The sequence below is a fragment of the Phyllobates terribilis genome, unplaced genomic scaffold, assembly GCF_046119375.1.
Source record: "Phyllobates terribilis strain yellow unplaced genomic scaffold, ASM4611937v1 Scaffold_2__4_contigs__length_985480577, whole genome shotgun sequence".
Taxonomy (NCBI): Eukaryota; Metazoa; Chordata; class Amphibia; order Anura; family Dendrobatidae; genus Phyllobates; species Phyllobates terribilis.
Window position 1 is genome coordinate 661894472 of NW_027362762.1, and position 26457 is coordinate 661920928.

At 44.5% G+C, this 26457-nt stretch overlaps 1 protein-coding gene across 1 annotated transcript in view; it reads left to right on the forward strand.

Annotated features, from left to right (window-relative positions):
- The first annotated feature begins 2453 nt into the window (after positions 1–2453).
- SYPL2 (synaptophysin like 2) overlaps positions 2454–26457 on the forward strand; it is a 29423-nt gene continuing 5419 nt past the window's right edge. Inside the window, exons 1-4 of the mRNA XM_073666808.1 lie at positions 2454–3168; positions 3258–3326; positions 21858–21988; positions 25805–26003. Of these exons, the coding sequence (XP_073522909.1) occupies positions 3103–3168; positions 3258–3326; positions 21858–21988; positions 25805–26003 (465 nt within the window). The 5' untranslated portion in view covers positions 2454–3102. The remainder of the gene's footprint in view (positions 3169–3257; positions 3327–21857; positions 21989–25804; positions 26004–26457) is intronic.

Genomic DNA, 26457 nt, shown 5'->3' on the forward strand with positions numbered 1-26457 from the left:
CGGTATAACAGTAATAGGAAGGAATAGCAAACTCCCAGAGACGTGAAACCCAGGGTGGGGACATTTAGGCAACGTGCACACGTTCAGTGTTTGGTGAGTATTTTCCCCTCAGTATTTGTAAGTCAAAACCAGGAATGGAACAATCAGAGGAAAAGTATAATGGAAACACATCACCAATTCTGGATTTATCACCACTCCTGGTTTTGGCTTATAAATACTGATGTAAAATACTGACTGAATACTGAATGTGTGAACGTGGCCTTAGGTTATGTTCACATGTGTTTTCCAGGCTGGAAAGACTCTTCAGGAAACGCCGGCATTTTATATGAAGCATCTTTTTTAGTGTTTTGTTGTTTCCACAGCGCTAACTCCTCTCAGCAATGAAAGACATATCATCGGTTATTCAAGCACAAACGCTGAAGAAGACGGCCAGGCGTGTCCTAAGGGCCCTTTCACACTGCGCTTTGTCCCATGTTCTGTGGTCCCATCGGGGCTTACATCCGAAACACCCCTCCCCACAAAACGGGATTCGGGTGTATGTGCAGATTTGCCCTTTGTTATGGCGCCGACAGAGCGAACGTGTGTTCTGACGTGCACCGTTATTAAGTGTCTGAGTGTCTGGCATATACACCCGAAAATGATGCACGACAAAGCGCTCGCTGACTCAGCACCATTATAGTCAATGACTCCGTCAGCCAATACACCCGAATCCCATTTTGCAGGGGGCTCGCACATAAACCAACGAACGTGGGGAAGAGCGCAGTGTGAAAGGCCCCTTAGCCTTCTGATTGACTTGTATTATAAAGTATAGAACGTCTTCAGAATACCCCTGAAGTACAGTAAGGTCACTTCTTTTCAGGCCACGTTCACACGTTCAGTGTTTGATCAGTATTTTACCTCAGTATTTGTAAGCCAAATCTAGGAGTGGGTGATAAATGCAGAAGTGGTGACGTGTTTCCATTATACTTTTCTCTGATTGTTCCTCACCTGGTTTTGGCTCCCACTCCTGAGAAAAAATACTGACCGAATACTGAACGTGGCCTAACTGTTAGGTTTCTTTGGCAAAATAAAGCAATTAAAAGACATTTAAAAGCCAAAACATATGGAGAGCATATCATTTTCATATAGAAATATGTTCATTCTTTTGAGCATTTACTAGGTGCTTTTTCAGGTGAGTTTGCCAGCAAAAGACATCATGTGCAGACCCCCTTAGAGTGACGTCCCACCTAGTGGTCTACTCGTCCACATCAGGACAGTCATAGCAGCTTTCATGTTATTAGAAATTCAGTGTAAATTGATCCAAGAGCTACGTGGCCCTTAACTAAGAGAAATCAACCTACACTTAAAGGGAACCTGCCACGTGAAAAAACGCTACTAACCTGCAGAGATGGGCTTACTCCACAGGTTAACAGCGTTCTGAACCTGCCCGGCGCCCACACTGAGAGCTCCACTGCGCGGGAGGAAATTAACTTTATTCCTCGCTGTAACATTTGGGTTTCAGTCTCAGGAGTGGCGTCGGCGCGCTTACAGTCATCGATCTGTATAGAGAGTGGTGGCTGTAACTCACTAAGCGCCGACTCTAATGCTGATATTAATTGCTATATTACATTAAGGCAACCATTCTCTATATTACAGATTGTTTCTGACAAAAAAGCAGCAACAATAAATGTGAATAGCATTAATGGATAGCGATTGGTTTTATTCAATGTAAGCACTTACCATTTTTTTGCCATACATGCAGCGGGTGAAATAAGTATTGAACACGTCACCAATTTTCTAAGTAAATATATTTCTAAAAGTGCTATTGACATAAAAGTCTCCCCAGATGTTGGTAACAACCCCTCCATTCCATCCCAAATATTTTAAAGCAATTCCAGGATTTTTCTTCATTCTAGACTTCAGTGTCTTCCAGATGATGATAACTAGTATGTTTTTTGCCCAAAAAAGGAACTTTTTTTTTTAATAAAAAACAAAACAAAGCATTTAAACATTTCCATTGAGTATCTCTTTTTCTTTTTTTTCACGTGTCTTGATATTATCTTCAGCTTGACCTGTAGAATTGTTCCAAGTTTTGATCTGATGATTCTGAGGTCCATAAAGCCCACACAGCAATTATTCTGTAACCACAGTGTAATGAAGGCTGTTGGAGACAAAATCGTGTTTTCTATAACAAATCCTGAAAAGTATAGTGTGACTAAAGATAAGTATATTGTGAGAAGTGGCGTACGGTCAATGGCGGCAGGCCACGGTACTGCTGTAAGGCCAGTGAGCTGGGGCTGGGCGGCGTACCCGGCACTGTGATTGAGTTGTATGGTATATCGGCTGATCATACTTCACAATTCTGTGACAGATCATTTGCTTTTCTAGTATATAGTTAGCGATTGTATATTGATTTACTGTATTATCATTGCTGTTTAAACCTTAGGATCATGCAGCCTGCCTGTGCCCCCTGTTCCAAGTAAAGAAGCCCTGTGTGTCACCTCCTACCAGCTGGACCGATGACTGCTTATGTCCTGTTTTGGGATGGGGTGTGCGTAGGGATCAAGTGTCCTTTGCATTCTCGCAGCTCCACACTAAACTAGGATTTTTTTGTCAGTGCACAGAGAGAGAGAGGGAGCAAGTAGGTGAGTGTTAGAGAGTGGGTAGGGAGGGGGCAGAAGGTTAGATTGGCAAGGGCACTGAGCCAGGGACAGGGAATAGTTAAAATATAGCTATATACAATTTGTTGGGGAAAACCTGCTAGGATTGCTTACAGTTAGATCTATAAAGGGCACACACTCTTATCAGATATTTATAGATAAAAATACGTCTTAGTAGAAAGATCAGATCTGCGTATACCACAAGGTAATCTACACAACACAAAAGTGGAAGAAGAATTACAAAGTGGAAGTGCAAAAAAAGGATTTATAATCTGAATCCAGAAGACTAGCTAGACAAGGTTACACAATTTAGACAGGGTGAAAAGTGAACTCATACCCCAGCAAAGTTCCCAATTGTACAGAGTCGGAGGATCGGTCAAACAATCACTATCTGGGACCGGAAGCTCTTTTATTTGGATACTTGGATTTCCTTCATCTGGTTGGAAAACGGTGATTCCGGAATATGTCTACACCAGTATCATCCTCAACGATGGATAGAGAAGAGGGCCACACGGGCTTTGTCTTCAAGGTAGCTCAAGAGAGTGGACAATATGAATGATATAGTCTTTACTCAATGTGAATGATCTAGATAATCACATCTCACCCCTGATTCACTAGAATCCGCTGCCAGCTCTGCGATGGAAGCGACTGGAGGAGCCACTGGGATTCATCAAATTGCTGGAATGGGTAAGAAAAGCTACATCCAAAGATGTGCACAATTTGCATGAATATAAGAATAGTTCCCTAACTCGTTCTCATACCTGGATGCACACATTTCTGGTGGAACGTTGCATTAAACAAATAAATGTGTATATATAGCAATCTATACCATCTGTTCAAATGAAGACGCCGTTAAAATCCTGTGTATTGAATGGCCCCCACCAGTGACCTGGTAACCTTTACAGTCGGGTACGTCAGTAATTTCTTTCCTTATGTGGGGTTATACCATGAGATAGATTGGCTTGAGGTTTGTTTGTTTTATGCCATTTGGATTACATTTGTGCAGATAAAGTGTGGGTTATAACGACAGCATAAAAAGATATTGTACCTTTGGCATCCTGTCACAGTGTCAGCTGTTTCTGCACTCAAATGGTGACAAGTGCCCTGCCTGTATGCGGAGATGCCCTGTCACTACAAGGGATGTTTGCTTCAGCATTGCAGTATTCTTGTAATGGGATCCCACATCATGGGCATGACCCCATGCAAGTCACTCACTATTATTTTATTTCCCTATTAGCATTTCTTGTACAGAATATTGTATATTTCTACTCCCAGCCCCCAGCTTCGATGCATCTGTATGCCAATCACAAATAGCAGCTCTCACATTTCACTGCCGTTCAGGAATCTCTCCCAGTCAGTAACCTTTCTACCATCTCCATACCCCACATGCTTGGGATCACTCTGCACTTAACTTCTGCCAAGGAGTGTTCAGATTTCCACCGTATATTCTGTGTAGTACACATATCTTTCACATCTAATAACTGACAAAGAAATCGTACTATGAAGTAGATAGTGATCTCAGTAGCCAATTAAATGCTCGATGACACCTTCATCTATGCTGAGATCCGGGCCCTATTTGTGCGCAACGGTCATTGGGGAGGTGGCTGCGCATGCGTGGCATTCTCCATTCATCTGTATGGAAGTTGTGAAAATTGCTGAGCTGGGGACCACATTTATCAAACATTTTTGGCGTATCCTGTGGATATCCCATAAATGTAAAAGATAGACAAAAAATACATTTAAGTCAGTTGTCCACTTTTTGCTGAACGTTCTGAAATGTCTATTTGTACTGGCATAGGAATAGCTAAAACGGCTTATTGCTTACTGCAGTACAGAAGCCACAAGTACTGTGTGTAAATAGCGCACTCTGTCCATAGCTGCCATGATGACGCCAATCACATGATCTAACCACGTGACCACTTTACTGGCTTCGTCTTTTGAAAGTTTACAATGCTGGCGTAGATACAGAATCTATTGTACCTGTGCCACCCGCACTGAACACTTTTATCTTCTGTGCAGTAGACGACTAAGTCACGTGAGACAGTCACATGGGACTTGGGTAATCTTGAGAGATATGGACATGAATGGTGGGGGAGGGAGGGGTCTATTAACATACCAAACCCATTGGTAGTGTGTAGGTTCTCCATGCAATGAGTGATTCATAGGCTATTACGTAAATCTATAGCATTTGAGCAGAAAGCAGACACAACCTTTTAGGCTAGGGCAAGCCGACAACGTGTTGCGAGTCAGCAATTCTTTGAAAAGAGCTTGCTGTCGCACGACTACATTAGAGCTTTGATTTTGCTGTAAATAAAACCGACAACTCGCATGTGGTGTACAACTTGCATTGAAGTTTATAGCTAGTGGGACTTGTGACTAGCGATAGAACATCCAACACATTTGGAGACATTTACATCTCTGTGTCACAGTTGTAGAATGTCACAGGTCGCAACGCGACACCATAGAAAATCATTACATCCAATATCACACTGTGTCGCTGCGTTTTCAGTTTCACACAACACGTCACCAGGTAGCCCTAACTTAACCCCTTAGTGACCACCAATACATATTTTTACTGACCTGCGATATAGGAGACTAGTATCCCCCAACAGGTGACAATCCTGTAACTGTCACCTGTACATTATAGCTGACAACTTGCTGCATCAGCCTTGATCAGTGTTGGCACCGACCATGGCCGTTTAACCCCTTAGATGCTGCTGTCAATAGTGACTACAGAATCTAAATAGCTAACAGAGTGTGAGGGCTTCCTCTTTAACCCCATTGGCATCCTCAGATCTTGATCCTGTGGTCCTGGTGTTTGACATGGCAGTTCATGGCCAAATAACGACCTTAGAGTCTGCCGGCTATAGTGACCTATTCAGAAGTTATCAAAATTTAAGTGGTAAAAATAAACTTTTTCATTCCTGTCATGCCACTTTGCATTAATTCCTGAAAAGCACCGGAAGGGTTAATGAACTACCTGAAAGCAATTTTGAATACTTTGAGGGGTTCAGATTTTACAATGGTTTGACTTTTGTGTGGTTTCCAATATATAGGACTCACAAAGTCACTTCAAACTGAACAGGTCTCTATACAAAATAAGTTTTGTAAATTTCGTTGCAAAAAATAAAAAATTACTGCTACATTTTTAAACTTTCTAAAATGATAAAATAAAACATTTTACAAATGGGGCTGATGAAAGGCAGACATGAGGGAAATGTTATTTATTAATCTTTTTGTGAGGTATGACTATTTAGATTAAAGGGATAATCATTAAAAGTTTGAAAATTGCAAAATTTTTTACATTTTTGCCAAATTTCTGATATTTTTTTAAATAAAAACATATCAACCTAAATTTACCAATATTATAAAGTATAATGTGTCACGAAAAAAACTATCTGAAAATCAATAGGATATGTGGAAGCAGTCCAGAGTTATTACTACATAAAGTGACACATGTCATATTTCAAAAAATTGGTCCGGTCACTAAGGGGTTAAATCATACTCCATCTATAATATACTTACCTTGTAATGTCTTCACATCCTGTTCCGTCCAGATGTGTCCGGATCCCAGAATTCCAAGCAGCGGAAGTTCGTCAACCGCCATATTGGGACACTCAAGTGATGGGTGCCTCAATATGGAAACCGCTGGTGGTACCAGCCTCTTGCACGGTACCACCAGCTGAACACCGTTGCGAACACGCCGCCGCCGGAATCAGCCGAATGATTCACTGACCGCCGCCATCTTTGTACAGGAGGAGCACATGTGCAGTTTTAATGTGACCGCCGCTATTTGCCTGCACAAAGATGGCGGCGGTCTGATTTACTGCACGGAGAGACAGCTCAAACGAGAGAACACATGAGGGAAGAAGACAGCGCAGGGGTGGAGAGAGAGAGCAGACAAGGGGGAGAGCACATGGGGTACACAGGTCAAAGTAGAGATCACATGACAGGAGAAGACAGCAGATGGGGGAGAGAGAAAGCGCACAGGGGGGAGAGAGACAGAGTACAGGGGGGAGACAGCTCAAACGGGACAGCACATGAGGGGAGAACATAGCACAGGAAGGAGAGAGACAGCAGACAAGGGGGATAGCAAATGGGGTAGACAGGTCAAAGAAGAGAGCACAGACGGGAGAAGTCAGCACATGGGGGACAGAGAGAGTGAATAGGTGGGTGAGCACATGGGGGGAGAGATTCTCAACGCTGCAAAGCCTGTGCCCCCATCGTGACATTACCGCCCTCTCGATGAGATAGCATCAGGCCTCTATCTAGTGTAAAAATAAGAATCTAGGCAGAAAACATGGGCATTAGAGCTGAATTTGCAGAAAGAAAACACAAATCTGGAATGGTGATTGGCATGCTGGAGTAGAAGAGCATTCATCACACACTTTACTGTTCATTCAAACATGTTAATGCTAATACATTTATTGTGTGCTTAGATAAATCGGGGTCATCATGTGACTTAAACATCTAATTACTACTAGCAGCTACACGGTTGGACACTAGTATAGAGGGGTGCTTGAAATTGAGTGGCACAAGGCTAATGTTAGGGTTATGTTATGTCCACAGCATATGTGAGGCATTGGGATTTACCTGGGTTTTTGTGGTTATCTGTGAAAGGCATCTTTATATATTGCTCTCATTTGTAAGTGAAAATCATGAAAATGATTGCTATGATGTAAGCGTAGCAGTCTAAGCCAAATTATAAGCTATTACAATGGATTACGTCACTCACTCAACTACAAGCTTCTATTAATTAGAAATATAAAATAAAAACTACCGCACTCCTGGAGTGGTGGTGGTGCCCAGGTAGGGTTACAAGCCCAACCTTTCACCCCTCCTACCCCCTATTTAAAGACCCCTGGTGCCTTATCCTGCCACATGCTCTTGGACAAACGGTGGATACCGCGTCCTGCGTCCTTTAAAATACAGGTACTCCTCCTACCCTGGTCCCCTTATCCTTAATACTTATTGGGGCTTCATTTAATGTGCCATTTTTTTCGCTTAGCATACAACTTCCTACCGGGCTACTGCCTCTGGTTATTTATTTTCTTCTACGAGTATGTTTTCCTTTTTTGGCTCCTACTATACTTAATGCCCCTATATCTCATAGATATTATATTAATTACTCCATTCTCTATACAGCTTACGACACCGACCAGGCCATTACCTTTAAGTACCTACCGCAAGCAACGGGTACGTTTTTTATCCTCTGCCCTCACACATTATGGGCTCTTCATTGTTCCTCATCCCACAGCACCTATCGGGGTATTTCTTACCTCATAGCCACCGATTACACTAAGTGTCATCACACATCTTACATTGTTCTAGACCTCTTTACTTTAAAAAAAAAAATTTTATATGTGTTCCCTTAGTTTACAAATTTCTACAGACAGCGGCCCAAATGCATCACGCCTTTAATAAAACCGGTATGTCACTTTTTAATTTTATTTTTCCCTTTCCCTCCTAACCTAGTCCTCCTTGCCATCCCCTTTCCCCAGATCCTCTACTTTTTTTCCCGATGTTGTATTTTCTGTATGTACATTATCCATGACCAATTGAATTTTGATCTCATTCTGTCAAACCTATGTTATATGAATTGCATATTTCTATGTGGTACTCACTATTATATTTTTTTGCTTTTGTAGTACACCGATGAAGGTCTATTGTGACCGAAACGTCTGTATATTTGTTATTTACTACATTACTCTATTAAAAATCACTAAAAGAACCCATGAGTCTTCTGAGTGGCAGGTTGTTTTTCTGTATCTATTAATTAGAAAGCAGAAGTTCCCAGAGACTTTTTGATGCAAACAAGCATATTTTTCTCACAACGAGGGTAAAAAAAAAAAATCTTGGTGGTTAAAGTCACTCTAAGGCCTTATTCAGTTGTTCATGATTTTTCATGTTTTTGCCAAAAACAGTTGTAGTGTACTCAGTATTTTGGATCCGAGTTTCATCAGTGTTTGGTCAGTTTTGACCATCAGAGTTTCATCAGTGATTTTCTCATATTAAAATATAAATAAATGACTAAGTTTCTTCTATCCATTACAATGTTAATCACGGACAGCACACGGACTGCACACTGATGCCATCCATGTGCTGAATGTGAATTTTCTATGGATCCATAGACTTCTATGGGTGATTTTCACTGATGACGCCAATCAAAAATAAACAAGTCTGCGGGATTTTTTACACAAAAAACACAGACATTTGACTAGTACTATAGATTATAATAGGTATATGTTCTATCAGTGAAAATCAGGGATAGAACATGTATGTGAAAAATGGACTTCTAAATAAGACCTAAGAGTAATGGTCGCAGTCTGTATGTGAGGTGCAATGCTTGATGGTTACGTGTGGTTAGGTCGCACCCATATTGGCTGATGGCTGGTTTTGCACCAACCACTTGTATATTGAAGCTCTGCAATCTCTCTGGGTTTCTGCAGCCATTAGATCACGTTCCAGAATCACCCCTAACCATTCACAGCACATGCTTTTGAACCCTTTGGGACCGATTTTTTTCTTTTAATTTTTGCACTTTTGTTTTTATTCTCCCATTCTTCCAAAGAGCCATAACTTTTTAGTTTCCATTGATATAGCCATAAGAGGAATTGTAACTTTGAGTAAACACCATTCATTTTACCATGTCAGGTACTGAAAAATTGTACAAAAATTCAAAGTGCAAAAAAACCCCTGCAATTCTGCCATGGTTTTTCAGGTTTTGTTTGCACGGCATTTCTTATACAGTAAGAATGACTGACAACACGATTCCCTATATCAGTACAATTACGATAATACCAAATTTGTGTAGTATCTTTCTATTTTAGTAGTGAAATGAAAATTCTGAAATATGTAAAAAAAAATGTTGTATGTGTCCCCATTTGCTGACATTATTTTTCCATTAATGGAGCTTTGTGAGGGCTTGTTTTTTATTTTCCAAGCTGTAGTTTTCATTGAGACAGTTTTGGGGTACATATGACATATTGATTACTTTTTGGGGGGAACTACAGTGGCTGAAAAATCGCAAATCTGAAGTTTTGATTTTTTTTTGCTTGTTTTTTACATTTAATGTATGATTTAAATAATATAAGAGTAAATATTGGACACTTTTGACCTAGTGATAGGTGCTCTAAAAAATAGTAAAACAGCAGCATTTGTGGCTAGCTCCTGTCGCTGCTGTTACTGGCAGATGGCGGCTATGTGTTACAGCTGAACAGCCGGTATCTGCATCATATGGTACAGGTCTTGATATACATGTAAAGGCAAGGTGAACAAAGGGGTTAACAGGCATATCACTAACATTTGCAATTAACACAGGACAGTCCATCTTTAAAGGTGTTGTTCACTACTGGACAACCCCTGCTTAATCACTTCAGGACCCTATTTAAAATAAAAACAGTGGACACTCACCTCTCACAGTGGCGCCAATCCCAATGCTATTACTGTCAGGTCACGTGACATTGTGTCACAGATCTGCTGCAGCCAATGGGCAGAGGCCGCTGATCAGGTGTAGCTCATCAATATTCCGTGAGATCTAAAGTCCGCTATGATGAAATAGTAAAGGCTGCAGCCAACCAGTGGCCGCTGATAGGTTGCAAAAGACCTGCGAGTACCATTCTGAGTTTGGATTAACAGCACAACATTTAACTTAAAGTGGTTGTCCACTACTTTATCATTGATGACCTAGTCTAAGCATAGGTCATCAATGTCTGATCGGTTGGGGTCTGACACCCAGCACCCTGCCGATCAGCTGTTCCTGGTGGTGGCGGCTGCCTCCTGCTGGGGTGCTGGACCCCAACCGATCAGACATAGACAGTGATGGCCAATATTAGGGATAGGTCATCGACGATAAAGTAGTTTGACAACCTCTTTAACAGTAACCTCATTAATTACACCTCTAAGACTCTGAGTTCCACTTGCCCTTATCTGGACTTGCAAAAAGTGAGTAACTACAGGCAGTGATCCCATATTAGTAAACTTCTGCAGTGGTCCCCTGTAGACACGATCCATGTCATTCTCCATCACAGTGCATGCTTTCTTACAGTCTGAGTCTCTTAGTTGCCTTTGACAAGTCCTTGGGAAAACCAGTTCTAAAACTATGGTAAACTTATTGGAACTTAAACAATACTCTGGGACAATACACAGCAACCAGCTCCCTTTCAACAGTCTCTCTGACTCACCAGCATTTGCGATTCTCTCAATCTCCAAGTAACTCCTTTGAGGTGTGCAATTTTTGGAACTGTCTGTCTCTCACACTGTCCCCACCTAGTAGTGAGACAGGCATCACTCCTCCTCAAATTATTTATGAGCCTCTCTCTCCCATTAGTCAATGGTATGGCTCTCAGTGGCTAACTAGGCCTAGGCTTCTTCTCAGTCCCATCGCAAGTCTTACTGTGCACATACTCTCCAGACTCACAAATATACAGGCTTCCTGGACGCATATCAACTCCACCTACCAATACAGCAGTGCAATGTACACCGTCAGTTCAGAAGCGGGGCACCATTGCGCTGACCCACCTGACTGACCCTTCTACTGCAGGATAACATGTAGGAATTCCATTCTTGGTGTTATCCACTAACAGGAATGGCATCACCTGGAACAATAATTTCAAGATAAGTTCATATCTCAGTTTGATACCACCCCTCCGCAGAGCAAATGCAGAGCATTGAGCGCAGCTGGTTGAAGATGTCACTGCAGGAATATGAGGAGAATCCATTAGAATATGATATTCAAAAACAAATTACTTAAAATAAAATACCAAATCATATAAAAGGAAATCGGGGTAAAAAGTATCTAAATCAGGCAACATACCAGTATCTTCATCAGGCATGCAGATAGCTTATATACTGGTAATTACCACAAAATGCCGCAGAAACAAATGACTATTTACTGTATTAATAAACATTGTAGAGATATAATAAAATGATTGAGCAATGAAAACATATATACAGGGTGGGCCATTTATATGGATACACCTAAATTAAATGGGAATGGTTGGTGATATCAACTTCTTGTTTGTGGCACATTAGTATATGGGAGGGGGAAAACTTTTCCAGATGGGTGGTGACCATGGTGGCCATTTTGAAGTCGGCCATTTTGGATCCAACTTTATTTTTTTCAATGGGAAGAGGGTCATGTGACACATCATTGTTATTGAGAATTTCATAAGAAAAACAATGGTGTGCTTGGTTTTAACGTATCTTTATTCTTTCATGAGTTTTTTACAAGTTTATGACCACTTATAAAATGTGTTCAAAGTGCTGCCCATTGTGTTGGATTGCCAATGCAACCCTCTTCTCCCACTCTTGACACACTGATAGCAACACCGCAGAAGAAATGCTAGCACAGGCTTCCAGTATCCTTTGTTTCAGATGCTGCACATCTTGTATCTTCACAGCATAGACAATTGCCTTCAGATGACCCCAAAGATCTTGCCTCGGATGCCATACGCTAGTGGGAGTTTTTATAAATCTAAAAAAAAAAAAATCAAAAATATAAACGTTTGAATCACACCCCTTTTCTAGGTTCAAAAATAAAAACTTAAAAAAAACATATTTGGCATCGCTGCTTTCATAAAGTCCATTCTGTGAAAATTTATCATTAATTAACCAGGATGGTAATCGCTGTCAAGAGAAAAACAAAATGCCAGAATTGCTGTTTTTAAGTTGCTGCACCTCACCCAAAAAATATGAAAAAAAATCATCAAAACACTGTATGTATCTTACGTCAGTTAGCCATGCAAAAAAAACCCCAAAACTTTACACAGGTCGATCGACAGAAAAATAATAAAGCAAAAACATCTCAGAAAATATATGGTAAAAAAAGAAAGCACAAAAAGTTAAAAAAAATCAACTTTTCGAGAATGGGTAAAGGGAATTTGCCATCAGAAAATGATCTATTAAGATCAGGTTCAATGTATTTTGTGATAAAAAAAAGATAATGTTTTTTATTTTTCATATCAATATATTAAAAAATAAAATCTTGCAATTTCACACTGGCCACTAGGCCTAATTTAAGACTCTTATTTCCTCTTGGGCAAATGGGCATCAGCAGCAGTTATCTTACCCTGTTTGTATAGGAGGCCTCTGAGCCTCGTCTATACCAGGGGAAGGTCATTGTGAAAGGAAGGCAGGAGGTGAGCTGTGACACCAGCTATTGTGTTATCTTCTCTACTGCATATAGAGCTGTTACCTTTCATTGTAATCCTGTCTGTGATGAGTTTTCTGTAAAGAATTGAAGTATGGCACCAATTCATCAAGCAGTTTTTGCCAGAATTCTGGAGTAAAACCTTATGAATTGTTGCATGTTTTTATCGCAGACTTCACCGTCATTCTCGACGCAGACACCGGCGAAGCCTCGTAGCGCACAGTGCCTACGCTGGGGGGATTCACAAGTCTGCAGTCACACACAGTTATCAGACCTGTCATTCTAGGCAGGACTTTAAAGCATGACTTGCTATTTGGATATGTTCCATTTATGTATACATTATTTATTATATATTTATATAGTGCCTACATATTCCATAGCACTTTACAAATCAAAGGGTAAACATAATTCAAAAATTATACAGGAGGAGTGAGGGCTCTGCTTGCAAGCTAATAATCTAAATATAAATAGGGGGGAGAAATAAGGTAACAAGTGCTTGTAGTGTAGGGATATTCATGTAAATCTCCATGAACTGGTCAACAGCCAGTATCTTTATTTGTCCAGACACAAAGTACTAATGTGGGCACGGAAGGTGATATAAAGGACCAGATACTGGGAATTAATCGGATTGTCTGGGGTGGATCATTCCAAAGAATTGGCGCAACACGAGAGAAGTCTTAGAGACTGGAATGGGAGGTTCGGATTATGCGGGACGTTAGCCTTAGATCATTGAAAGAATATAAAGCATGGGTCGGGTGGTAGAGATGAGGGAGAAGGTGAGGGTTTGGTTGAATAGTAGACAGTATTAGTATGTTATGTTTTCATATGAGGGAGCAGTAATTGGTAATATTCATATTTCTTTTATACAGAAGGAACTTGTTATAATAAATGAGTTCTTCAGCAATGAGGGCAACATTTGTAAATCTGAGCCCTCCAAAAATATTTCTGTATGTTATGTCTGTCCACATTGTCAACTGCTTTACTAATTTCTAATTACTAACTGGTATCCAGGTTCTTTTTTTTCCAGGCTATTTTGGACATGCTAAGCAGATAAATATATTTCATCTTCAATACTGTTTAAACCATTAAAAAATGCGCTGGTCACCCAAGTCAAACTAATATCTACAGATCAGATGCATGCTACTATGTAAAGCAAAATCTTTTAAAGCGAATCTGTCACTCCCCTGGGCGATATCAGACCTCTACTATGGGCATACAGGTGATAGAAAAGTAAATCTATACATACCTGTATGGCCCATAGCAGAGGTCTGATTGCAGAGAAATCTGTTTTTATATAGTCTGTTTTCCAGAGACTTGGCGTTCGGGGGACGCCAAGCAAACTCCTCCTATCTGCTTACTATTCCCCTAAATCGCCACCTCTGTGCTAAATTACCACATCCCCCCCCCCCTCCCCTGCACGTCACAGGGCCCTGTGACAGGCCCTGCTCTGCCTCCCCTCCCATGGAGCGCGCTTTGTTTCCTTCCGACCCCGTTTGGCCGGAGGGAAAGTGCAGGGGAAGGGGGAAATATGGTAATTTAGCACAGAGGTGGCGATTTAGGGGAACAGTAAGCAGATAGGAGGGGTTTGCTTGGCGTCCTCCGGATGCCAAGCCTCTGGAAAACAGACTATATAAAACCAGATTTCTCTGCAATCAGACCTCTACTATGGGCCATACAGGTAAGTATAGATTTACTTTTCTATCATCTGTATCCCCATAGTAGAGGTCTGATATCGCCCAGGGGAGTGACAGATTCCCTTTAAAAGATTCTGCTTTACATAGTAGCATGCATCTGATCTGTAGATATTAGTTTGACTTGGGTGACCAGCGCATTTTTTTTTTTGAAGATGTACGCCCAGGGGGGTGACACATTCCCTTTAACATCTTATCTGAGCATATTAAAGAGAATCTGACATGTCCCCAAACGCTATTCTCCTGCAGATATAGGGTTACTCTGCAGGTTAATAGCATTCCAATGTTGTCCGGCCGCCTTACTGAAAGTGCGGCTACTGGGAGAAATGAACATTATTCCTCCTGGTAGCCGCCTGCTATCAGTTATAAAGGCGTGCCCAAACCGGCTGCAGTCACTCACCTTGGCACTTTGATTGACAGCTCACTCTGACATGCATTTGTGCAGAACGATCTGTCAATCAAAGTACCAGAGCATGCTTACATCCACCACTCACTGTTTACTGAGCAGAGGAATAAGGTTCATTTTCTCTTAGTAGCTGCGCTTTCTCTAAGGCAGACTTACATCTAAGGAACTCTATTAACCTACAGATTAATCTTATATCTGCAGGTTAATAGCTTTTGGGGACATGACAGGTTCCTTTTAACATGCTACATGAATATGCACGGAATGAAATGAGTAATATAATTGTAGCGCCGGCGTCCCTGCCCTCTGCTAGGCAGGGACGCTGTTCCCCTCACCCCTCTGCTCCGAGCCCAGCGTCCTCCTCCCGCTCTGCTGGCAGCGCGCGCTCCTTCCCGGCCACTGTGCTTAGGGCGCGCACGTGCGCGCTCCCTCCCTCTTAAAGGGGCCACGCGCCGTCCTAAGGAGTCCCCGGCCAATGGCCGGAGGACTTCACCATATATAAGGCACCTCCTCCAAAATGGAGGTGCCCGAGCAATGTTGTTGCACTGTTCACTACTCTGCTTCAGCCCTCAGGTCCCGTTGCCAGTTACCTGCCAGATTCCTGCCAGTTTGCTGTCTGATTCCTGCCTGATATTCTGCTTACCTGCCTGCTAGCCTGAGGTCCGACGGTCTGCCTCCCGACTCCTGTCAGTCTGTCTAAGGACCAGCTTGCCCGCTCACCTGGGAGCGCTCCTCTGCTACCTGCCTGCTAGCCTGAGGTCCGACGGTCTGCCCTCCAACTCCTGTCAGTCTGTCTATGGACCAGCTTGCCCGCTCACCTGGGAGCGCACATCTGCTACCTGCCTGCTAGCCTACCTGGAGGCTCCGCCGTCACGTGCTGTGACCACCTGCCATTCCAGAGACTCCTGCCCGCTCACCTGGAAGCGCACATCTGCTACCTGCCTGCTAGCCTACCTGGAGGCTCCGCCGTCACGTGCTGTGACCACCTGCCATTCCAGAGACTCTCGCTTGCTCACCTGGGAGCACACATCTACCATCTGCCTGCTAGCCTACCTGGAGGCTCTGCCATCACAGGTCGTACCTACCCTTTACCCAGAGACTGCCCCGGTCACTTGCCGTGACCTCCTGCCCGTTCATCCAGAGACTGCCCCGGTCACTTGCCGTGACCTCCTGCCCGTTCATCCAGAGACTGCCCCGGTCACTTGCCGTGACCTCCAGCCCGTTCACTCAGAGACTGTCCCGGTCACCTGCTGTGACTGCCTGCCCGTCTTCCCTGGTCGCCACCCGCTCCCTTACAAGGACCGCCCCCTTGTATAGTAGCTCAGAGGTTCCGCCTCCCAGACCCGTTACAGTTTGCTCGGGCCATGGAACCCGGTGGCACCCAAGCTCCCTCACTCTCGGACCTGTGTCATGAACTGTCCCGTCAGAGGTCCCAACAGGAGTCCATCCTGGGTCACCTGCGGAATGTCAATTCTCGCCTGGACACTCTGACTGCTCCGCCAGCAACCTCCGCCAGTGCCATGACTCGCAATCCGGCAGCTCCGCTGCCCACCAATACTATGATATCCTACCCCGGACCCCGGCTTTCTGCACCTCCTCGCTTCGGAGGCGACTCCGCTCAGGCTCGGGGCTTTATAAATCAGTGCACCCTGCACTTTGAACTCCTGTCCCACCAGTTTAACCCCGACCGGGCCAAAATTGCCTTCATCATGTCCCATCTCACCGGGGAGGCCCTGGCCTGGCTAAATCCTCTATGGGAGAGAGGAGACCCCCTGGTGTCCGACTTGCCTGCCTTTCTCACGGCTTTCCGGAAAGTCTTCGACGAACCTGGACGGAAGACCTCATCCGCATCATCTCTGCTACGCCTCCGTCAGGGAAGTCTCACCGTGGGCCAATATGCCATACGGTTCCGTACCCTTGCCTCGGAGCTGGCCTGGGATAACGACGCTCTGGTATCTGTCTTCTGGGAGGGTCTGTCCGGCCGTATTAAAGATGAACTTGCCGGTCGAGACATTCCTACCACTCTCTATGACCTAATAACTCTTGCCACCCGGATTGACCTACGGTTCCAGGAGCGTGCCAAAGAAGTCACCCGTGAGAGGAGGTTTCCACGTCTAGCTCCTACTTTTCAGAAATCCGTCACTCCCTCCGTTTCTCCCCAGGTACACTCTCCTGAGCCTATGCAGGTCGACCAGACCAAGATGGTCAAAACCCGTCAGGACTTACGCCGTGCCGAGGGGAGCTGCTTCTACTGTGGCAGTAAGGAGCACCGGATCCGTACCTGCCCGGAGAGGTTGGGAAACGCCTGTGTCTAGGTTCGCTCAGAGAGGTCGACCTAGACAAGAATAAATCCTCTCCATCTCTGCTGCTGTCAGTCTCAATTATCTGCGGGGAGAATCGTTATTTCGAACTAGCCCAACTTGATTCTGGAGCGGCCGGGAATCTTATTTCACTGTCCCTGGTAGAAAAATACCGCATTCCCACCAAACCTCTGGCTATACCATTATCTGTCGCTGCTGTGGATGGGGGCCTCTTACCACGTCCCATCCAACTCATCACCGAATCCGTAACTCTGCAGGTGGGAATGCTGCATTCTGAGAGCATCTCTTTTCACGTTCTGCCTGGACTCTCTCACGCCCTCTTACTAGGTCTACCTTGGCTCCAGAGACATGCACCCGTGCTTGACTGGCAGACCGGAGAAGTCCTTCGCTGGGGACAGGACTGTCATAAGACTTGTTTGGTTCCTGTTCATCCCGCCCGTCCTTCTCCTACCCCAACTAATCTACCTGGACTTCCGATTCCCTATTGGTCATTTGCTGATGTCTTTAATAAAAAGGAGGCAGAGACATTACCCCCTCATAGACCATACGACTGTCCTATCGACCTGTTACCCGGTACTACGCCTCCCCGTGGGCGTATTTACCCATTGTCCGCTGCTGAGACCCGGTCGATGTCCGAATATATTGAGGAGAATTTGGCCAGGGGATTCATCCGGAAATCTACCTCCCCGGCGGGAGCAGGCTTCTTTTTCGTAAAAAAGAAGGACGGCTCTCTCCGTCCCTGTATAGACTATAGAGGCCTTAATCAGATCAAAGTGAAGAATAAGTACCCCCTTCCGCTCATTCCAGAATTATTTGATCGTCTGATGGGGGCTAGAATCTTCACCAAACTGGACCTCCGTGGGGCGTACAACCTGGTCCGTATCCATCAAGGGGATGAATGGAAGACTGCATTCAACACCCGGGACGGCCACTATGAATATCTGGTAATGCCCTTTGGTCTCTGTAACGCTCCTGCCGTCTTTCAAGAGTTGGCCAATGACATCTTCCGGGACCTTCTCTACTCCTGCGTAGTGGTGTACCTGGACGACATCTTGGTCTTCTCTCCGGATCTCCAGACTCACCGGAGAGACGTTCGTCAGGTCCTGCTCAGGCTCAGGCAGAATCACCTCTTCGCTAAATATGAGTAGTGCCTCTTTGAGCAGACCTCGATTCCGTTTTTGGGCTACATTATTTCTCAGACCGGCCTTCGAATGGATCCAGAGAAACTGTCTGCCATCGAGAAATGGCCCCGACCGGAGGGGTTGAAGGCCATCCAGCGGTTCCTGGGCTTCGCCAACTACTACCGCCTCTTCATACCGCACTTCTCTTCCCGGACTGCCCCAATTTCCGCGCTCACCCGTAAGGGCACTAATCCCAGAGAGTGGCCGCCCGAAGCAGAGGAGGCCTTTCTTTCCTTAAAACAGACCTTCTCTTCCGCCCCTGTGCTGCATCGCCCAGATGGCAACAAGCAGTTCTTCCTGGAGGTTGACGCCTCCTCCTCTGGAGCCGGAGCGGTACTTACCCAAAAATCATCTTCCGGGAGAATGGTAACTTGTGGCTTCTTCTCCAAACTCTTCTCCTCTTCTGAGCGCAACTATTCCATAGGAGATCGAGAGTTATTGGCCATCAAGCTGGCATTGGAGGAGTGGCGTTACCTGCTCGAAGGGGCTCTTCACCCGGTAATAATTTACACTGACCACAAGAACTTGGCTTACCTCCAGCATGCCCAGAGACTTAACCCGCGCCAAGCTCGGTGGTCCTTGTTTTTTGCTCGCTTTGATTTTATTCTTCATTTTCGCCCGGCTGACAAAAACATCAAGGCGGACGCCTTGTCCCGATCCTTTCTGGTGTCTGATCTCGAGGAGGAACCGAAACACATCATCGATCCCGCCAGAGTAATGCAGGTGGCTCCCGTGAGTCTAAATCGTCTCCCTCCCGGTAAGACGTTCGTATCAGTACCTGATCGGGAGAAGATCCTACACTGGGGTCACTCGTCTAAACTATCTGGCCACGCCGGTCAGAAAAAGACCCTCCAGCTTATTACCCGGCACTACTGGTGGCCTACCCTGCACAAGGACGTAATAGACTTTGTTTCTGCCTGTGTGTCCTGCGCCCGCAACAAGGTTCTGAGACATCTGCCAGCCGGTCGCCTCCTTCCGCTCCCAGTACCTGCTGCCCCCTGGCAGCATATAGCAATGGACTTTATAACTGATCTCCCCGTCTCTGCCGGTTGTACGGTCATTTGGGTGGTCGCTGACCGCTTTTCCAAGATGGCTCATTTCGTTCCCCTGCCAGGCCTCCCGTCTGCACCCGAGCTGGCTAAAGACTTTATCCGCCACATCTTCCGTCTTCATGGCCTGCCCCTCCACATCGTGTCGGATCGTGGGGTACAGTTCACCTCACGCTTCTGGAGAGCCACTTGTAAACTGCTAGACGTCACCCTGGACTTCTCCTCCGCTTACCACCCACAGTCTAATGGTCAAGTGGAGCGGATCAATCAGAACCTGACCAGTTACCTCCGGCACTTCGTTAATGCCCACCATTCAGACTGGGTGGATCTCCTGCCATGGGCCGAATTTTCTTACAACAATCACGAGAGCGAATCTTCCTCCAAATCCCCGTTTTTTGTTGTCTTCGGTCAGCATCCTCGGATCCCATTTCCCGTCTCCACCTCGGTGGACAATCCGGCTGCGGAATCTCTTGTTAACAAATTTTCCTCCATATGGGAGAGTACCCGATCCGCACTCCTTCTGTCATCCGAGCGTATGAAAAGACTTGCTGACAAAAAACGTCTGGATCCTCCTCAATTCCGTCCAGGGGATAAGGTCTGGCTCTCGTCCAAGTATGTCCGGCTCAAGATTCCTTCCTATAAGTTAGGGCCTCGGTTCATCGGTCCTCTGGAGATCATCAGTCAGATCAACCCGGTGGCCTATAAATTGAAACTCCCGGCCAACTTGCGGATCCCTAACTCCTTCCATGTATCTCTCCTCAAACCTGTGGTACTTAACTCTTTTTCCAAGTCTACAGGTACGCCTCCTGCTCCGGTTTCCGCTGAAAACGATTTTGAGGTAGAGAACATTCTGGCCACCAAAAGGGTAAGAGGGAAGACCTTTTTTCTAGTAGATTGGAAGGGGTTTGGTCCTGAGGAGAGAACGTGGGAGCCCCGGGAGAACATCCATGCCCCTCTCATCCTAGCTAAATTTCTCTCTGGCCTAAAAAAGGGGGGGCCTAAAGGGGGGGGTACTGTAGCGCCGGCGTCCCTGCCCTCTGCTAGGCAGGGACGCTGTTCCCCTCACCCCTCTGCTCCGAGCCCGGCGTCCTCCTCCCGCTCTGCTGGCAGTGCGCGCTCCTTCCCGGGCACTGTGCTTAGGGCGCGCGCGCGCGCGCTCCCTCCCTCTTAAAGGGGCCGCTCGCCGTCCTAAGGAGTCCCCGGCCAATGGCCGGAGGACTTCACCATATATAAGGCACCTCCTCCAAAATGGAGGTGCCCGAGCAATGTTGTTGCACTGTTCACTACTCTGCTTCAGCCCTCAGGTCCCGTTGCCAGTTACCTGCCAGATTCCTGCCAGTTTGCTGTCTGATTCCTGCCTGATATTCTGCTTACCTGCCTGCTAGCCTAAGGTCCGACGGTCTGCCTACCGACTCCTGTCAGTCTGTCTAAGGACCAGCTTGCCCGCTCACCTGGGAGCGCTCCTCTGCTACCTGCCTGCTAGCCTGAGGTCCGACGGTCTGCCCTCCAACTCCTGTCAGTCTGTCTATGGACCAGCTTGCCCGCTCACCTGGGAGCGCACATCTGCTACCTGCCTGCTAGCCTACCTGGAGGCTCCGCCGTCACGTGCTGTGACCACCTGCCATTCCAGAGACTCCTGCCCGCTCACCTGGGAGCGCACATCTGCTACCTGCCTGCTAGCCTACCTGGAGGCTCCGCCGTCACAGGTCGTACCTACCCTTTACCCAGAGACTGCCCCGGTCACTTGCCGTGACCTCCTGCCCGTTCATCCAGAGACTGCCCCGGTCACTTGCCGTGACCTCCTGCCCGTTCATCCAGAGACTGCCCCGGTCACTTGCCGTGACCTCCAGCCCATTCACTCAGAGACTGTCCCGGTCACCTGCTGTGACTGCCTGCCCGTCTTCCCTGGTCGCCACCCGCTCCCTTACAAGGACCGCCCCCTTGTATAGTAGCTCAGAGGTTCCGCCTCCCAGACCCGTTACAATAATACAGATGAGTTTTGTAGTATTTTGCTTATACAGTCAGAGCCCAGTTATGTACATTGCTGTATTGTTTTGCTTTTGACAGGCTATAAGGATCTGTCTTCCTTGTACGTTCCATTTAGGGGGGACAGAGTACAAGAATACCCATCTATTAGTCATAGTTTACCTGATTTAGTATTTTCTTACGTATACATATTTGGATTACTTGAAAATGTAATACTTTTTGTATTTATGTTACATATTTTTATTTATCTTTAGTCATATAACATTAAACATTCTCTATATCGATCTTTGTCCTCAAATGCATATACGGATAGATTTATATTTGACTGCAACAGTGTAATAAATAGATATCATGTTTTGTAAATCCATTAATTTCTTTTAAGACCTTTTTCCTTAATCTACTGCTTATTAAATTTCCTGTCCACTTTTGTTTCTCAGTTGTTTGCCATCTTTGCCTTTGGAACTTGTGGTTCTTTCATTGGCGAGACAGCAGCAGTCGTGATGTGTAAGGTTTCAGAAACGCAGACAGACACAGATCTCATTTCGGTGCCTTTTTCCTACCCTTTCAGGTAATGCCTTGTCATCTACACTTGATTCCCTGCCAGTAGAATAGAATACCGAAAGTTTCTTTCTGTCTGTTTTACCTCATCATTAAAAAGTTTGTCCATGTACACCTCACTGTATACACACACCATTCAGCAGGGAAGAAGCAGGTGAAGAGAGTAAAACTCATTACAATGGCACTTGTCAAGCGATGGGCTATATTAAGTGACAAGTGAGCAGCCATGTCTGAGACGATACGTTGGAAGCAGGAGAAATAGTAAAGCATACAAATCTAACCAGCTCTAACAATGGGCACTTGTCATGACTACAATGACTGGCTATAGACACCTCAAAAATGGCAGGTCCATCTGTTCACCGGTTGTCTTTCTTTGGACCACTTTTGGCAGGTACTAACCATTGCACCCGAAACACCAGATCGGACCTGACATTTTTGAGGTGTCTATAGGAAAATGAACTCTAACCTGTCTCGTTCAACCCCACAGAAGGGTTACTGTGTCACAAATTGCTAATTGTAAGGTGTCAGAAGTGCATCACAGCTTTCTGCATGTAGGGCTGTGCAGCTACAGAGTGCCGATATTGACCCTTATCCACTGTTTGCAATGGGCCTGCTCACCTGGGGACAAGATGACACCAAGATGATGTGTGGGAAGAAGAGCCAAGGGAGGCAGTGTGGGACTCTGTGCAATGTTCTGCTGGGAAACCTTGAGTTCTTGCATTCCTATGGATGTTATTCTGACAATCAAATCTACTTATGCATTGCTGCAGACCATGTTAAACCCTTGATGGCAATAGTTTCAGCAGGATAATGTGCTTGCCGCACTGAAAAATTGCTCAGTAATGGTTTGAGTAAGGCTATGTTCACATAGTGTTTTAGCATACTTTCAATGGCTCCACCGGAGCTTACGTCTGAACCCCCGCAAAATGGGATTCAGGTGTATGGACTGATGGGGCCATAGACACTAATGATGCAGACAGAGTCACAGTGTGCTCTGTTGTACATCATTTCCGGCCGTATACGCCTAGTTGAGACTGGCAGCCTAGTTCATTACCTCCAATAGGCATATATGACTGAAAATCATGACCAACAGAGCACACTGTCACTCCGTCTGCATCATTACTGTCTATGGCCCCATCAGCGCATATGTCCGAATGCCATTTTGAGGAACTTCAGGGATAAGCCCTTAGATAGGGTAAAATGTTATGTGAACATAGCCTTGCATGACAGGGTGCTAACACTAACTTGGTCTCAGCCTCTAACTTTCACCAGATCTCGTTTCAGTCAAACACTTGTTAGATGTTCTAGAAAAACAAGTCCAATCCATGGAGGCCTCACCACGCAGCTTACAGGACTTGATCTGCTGCTATTATCTTTGTTCCACATACCAGAAGACCCCATCAGAGGTTTTTGTCAAGCTCATGCCTTAATAGATGAAAAGCTGTTTTGGCAGCGCAAGGGGGATCTGCACAATATGAGCCAGATGGTTCCAGGGTTATGGTTGATCACTGTATAGCCTAAATAAAAAGTGACATATCTCAGTACTTATACAGTGGAACTTGACTTGAATTGATTTTAATTCATAGTCCATATTATAGTCCTAAACTGCATTCTGAGTTCTACCTGTTATCATTGGATGCCTAACATCTCAGCTAAGCTCTTATACTACGCTATGAGAGTTACTGCAGTTGTTTCTACATCAGAGAACTGTACAACACCTTATGTGAAGTAAAGAAATGCATGGAGATTTTAGCTCTTAGGCTATGGCCCCACTATCAGTGTTTGGTCAGTATCTTACCTCAGTATATGTAAGTCAAAAGCAGAAGTGGAACAATCAGAGGAAAAGTATAATAGAAACACGTCACCACTTCTGTATTTATCACCCACTCCTGGTTTTGGCTTACAAATACTGAAGAAAACTACTGACCAAATACTGATAGTGGGGCCGTGACCTTAAATGGAATCTGACACCAGGTTATTGCTACCTAATTCGAGAGCAGCCTAATGTAGGGTCAGTTACCCTGATTCCAGTGATGCATCACTTACCTGGCTGCTTAGCGTAGTTTTTATAAAATCAGAGATTATTACTAGAGAACTAGCAAACCTGCTGCCAGGTAGTCCAACCATGCTCCCACCGCTGGTTGACAACTTTCTGCCTATGTAGAGTGTATACAGAAAGCTGTGTGGGTTATACAGAGATCACCATTCAAAGAATTTGTAGATCTGCAGCAGATAAAAGTTTTTAATCAAAACTGCAGTGATCGCTGAAATCAGGATCTGCCCCTATGTGATGCTGCTCTCAGTAGTGGTAACAAACACATAGAGGTAAATTCACTTTAAAGGGAACCTGTCAGGTCCCCATGCCCTCCAACTCAGCAGCAGTCACCTATGTATGATTAAACTTCCTCCCCTACCATCCCTGTATAGCGTAATTCAGTTAAATAAATGCTTTAAAAAAGCATTTATAATATTTCCATTTCCTATGCTAATTAGGGCTTTGACTAGTCGATGAGTCAATGCGTTTCTGAAGCCGGGTGTACGCTTCCCGGCATCAGAGACGCTGCCGAAATGAGCGGTGCGTAAGCGCTAGATTTGCATATGCTGCGATGACGTTGGCTCATTCAAATTATGTAATCATAGGCGAATGCTGCTGGGTTGGAAGGCATGGGGAACTGACAGCTTTAAACCAGCAGAACTGCATTCAGCTCTGGACTATCAGGCTGTTACTCTGTGTCAGTACAAGGCTCATGCACACAGCGCTAAGAATTTACAATGACACCCGGAGCCTCTTATGATTGGCATTGTACACTGATTTAATAGGTGTCATGTATGCACAACTTTGCTTCTAGTGGAGAATATTTCTGTACATACAGCAATAAGGCATCCAATGGAGCATGCTACCACTATATTTCAATAAGACTTGCACAGATTTAAGAGAAGAAACCTTTCCACCCATGTAGAGATACAAGAAAGACCCTGTACACTTCTATGGGCAACGAGTTATAGCTGCATACAAAATGAAGCCACAAGTCATCCATATAGATGGGGCTTCATGCAATATATTATAATATTGGTCAAGATTTTAATTCTATACATGAACTGTTAAAATAGGTGGACATATGCTTTAGATTTATCTTAAAGGTGTTTTCCCACAAACAAAAGTTCATTTTAATCAATAGATCTTGGAATAATAATAATTTCCAGAATTGGATGTGTTTAAATAAAATGTTCCTGTGCTGAGATAATCTTATAAATGTGCCCCTGCTGTGTACTGTGTAATCGCTGTGTCTGACTGTGCAGGAACAAGGTCTGATCATACCACATCTCCTGTGTACACAGCAGGGACACATTTATAAGATTATCTCAGCACAGGAACATTTTATTTAAATATATCTAATTGTGGATCTTATTATTATTCCAAGATGTATTGATTAAAATTAACTTTTATGGGAAAACCCCTTTAAGTGTCCACCTATATAATATATTACCATTTCATGTTCACGCCCAAATTTTATTTTTTCCTGCTGTCCCATAAATAATTGTCATAACGTCAGAATTTCAGACCTATTCATGTAAAAAGTAGTGTTTAACTGAGATTTTCCTTAAATACACTATAAATGTAAAACGTTAAAACTAGACATTTCCCCATCCTTCTGTATTTGCTTAGCTCTGTCATTCATTATTATGATAGCTTCCATATTCATTATTTGCTTATCATTTGGTTACATTAGTACATGATTACATAGTGAGGTGTAAATAATTGCTCTTGATATGCTGCTACTACTCTGCTTCATGTGTCTGATTGTATCTTTGCATATGTCTTTAGGCTGTATCGACAACGGTATGAGATGCCAGCCTGTGGGGACACCGAAAGTCGTGTCTTGCACCTCTCAGGGGATTTCTCTGCACCAGCTGAATTCTTTGTTACCTTGTCAGTGTTTGCTTTCTTGTATTCCATGTTTGCATTGGTAATTTACTTGCTCTTCCATGAACGATACACTCAGATTCGGAGAGTACCAATTGTGGTAAGTGGCTCTAATGCAGGGGTGCACAATATTTTTGGTCCAAGGGCCACAATGCCATACTGAACCAATCCCAAGGGTCTCAAAAATTTAAAGGGGTATTTACATGAATACATCACCAGAACCACAATCAGTACATTAAAACGTCACCAGACCCAAGTTTCGAGAATTTGAGGAGGATTTGGAGAGAATGCAGCATCAGGACCACCGTCAGTACATGAATTCAGCATCAGAAACACAATCAGTTAATGAATACAGTGCCAGAACCATCGTCAGTACATGAATGCAGCGCAATAACCACCATCAGTACATGAACGCAACACCAGAACCACTGTCAGTATATGTACACAGGACCAAGCTTAGTATAGTGATCAATTGTAATGTCAGGTCAGCCCCATGTATAATTGTATTGCTTGAACCTACAATTCCCAGTATGTCCTTAACAATAGTAAGGAGA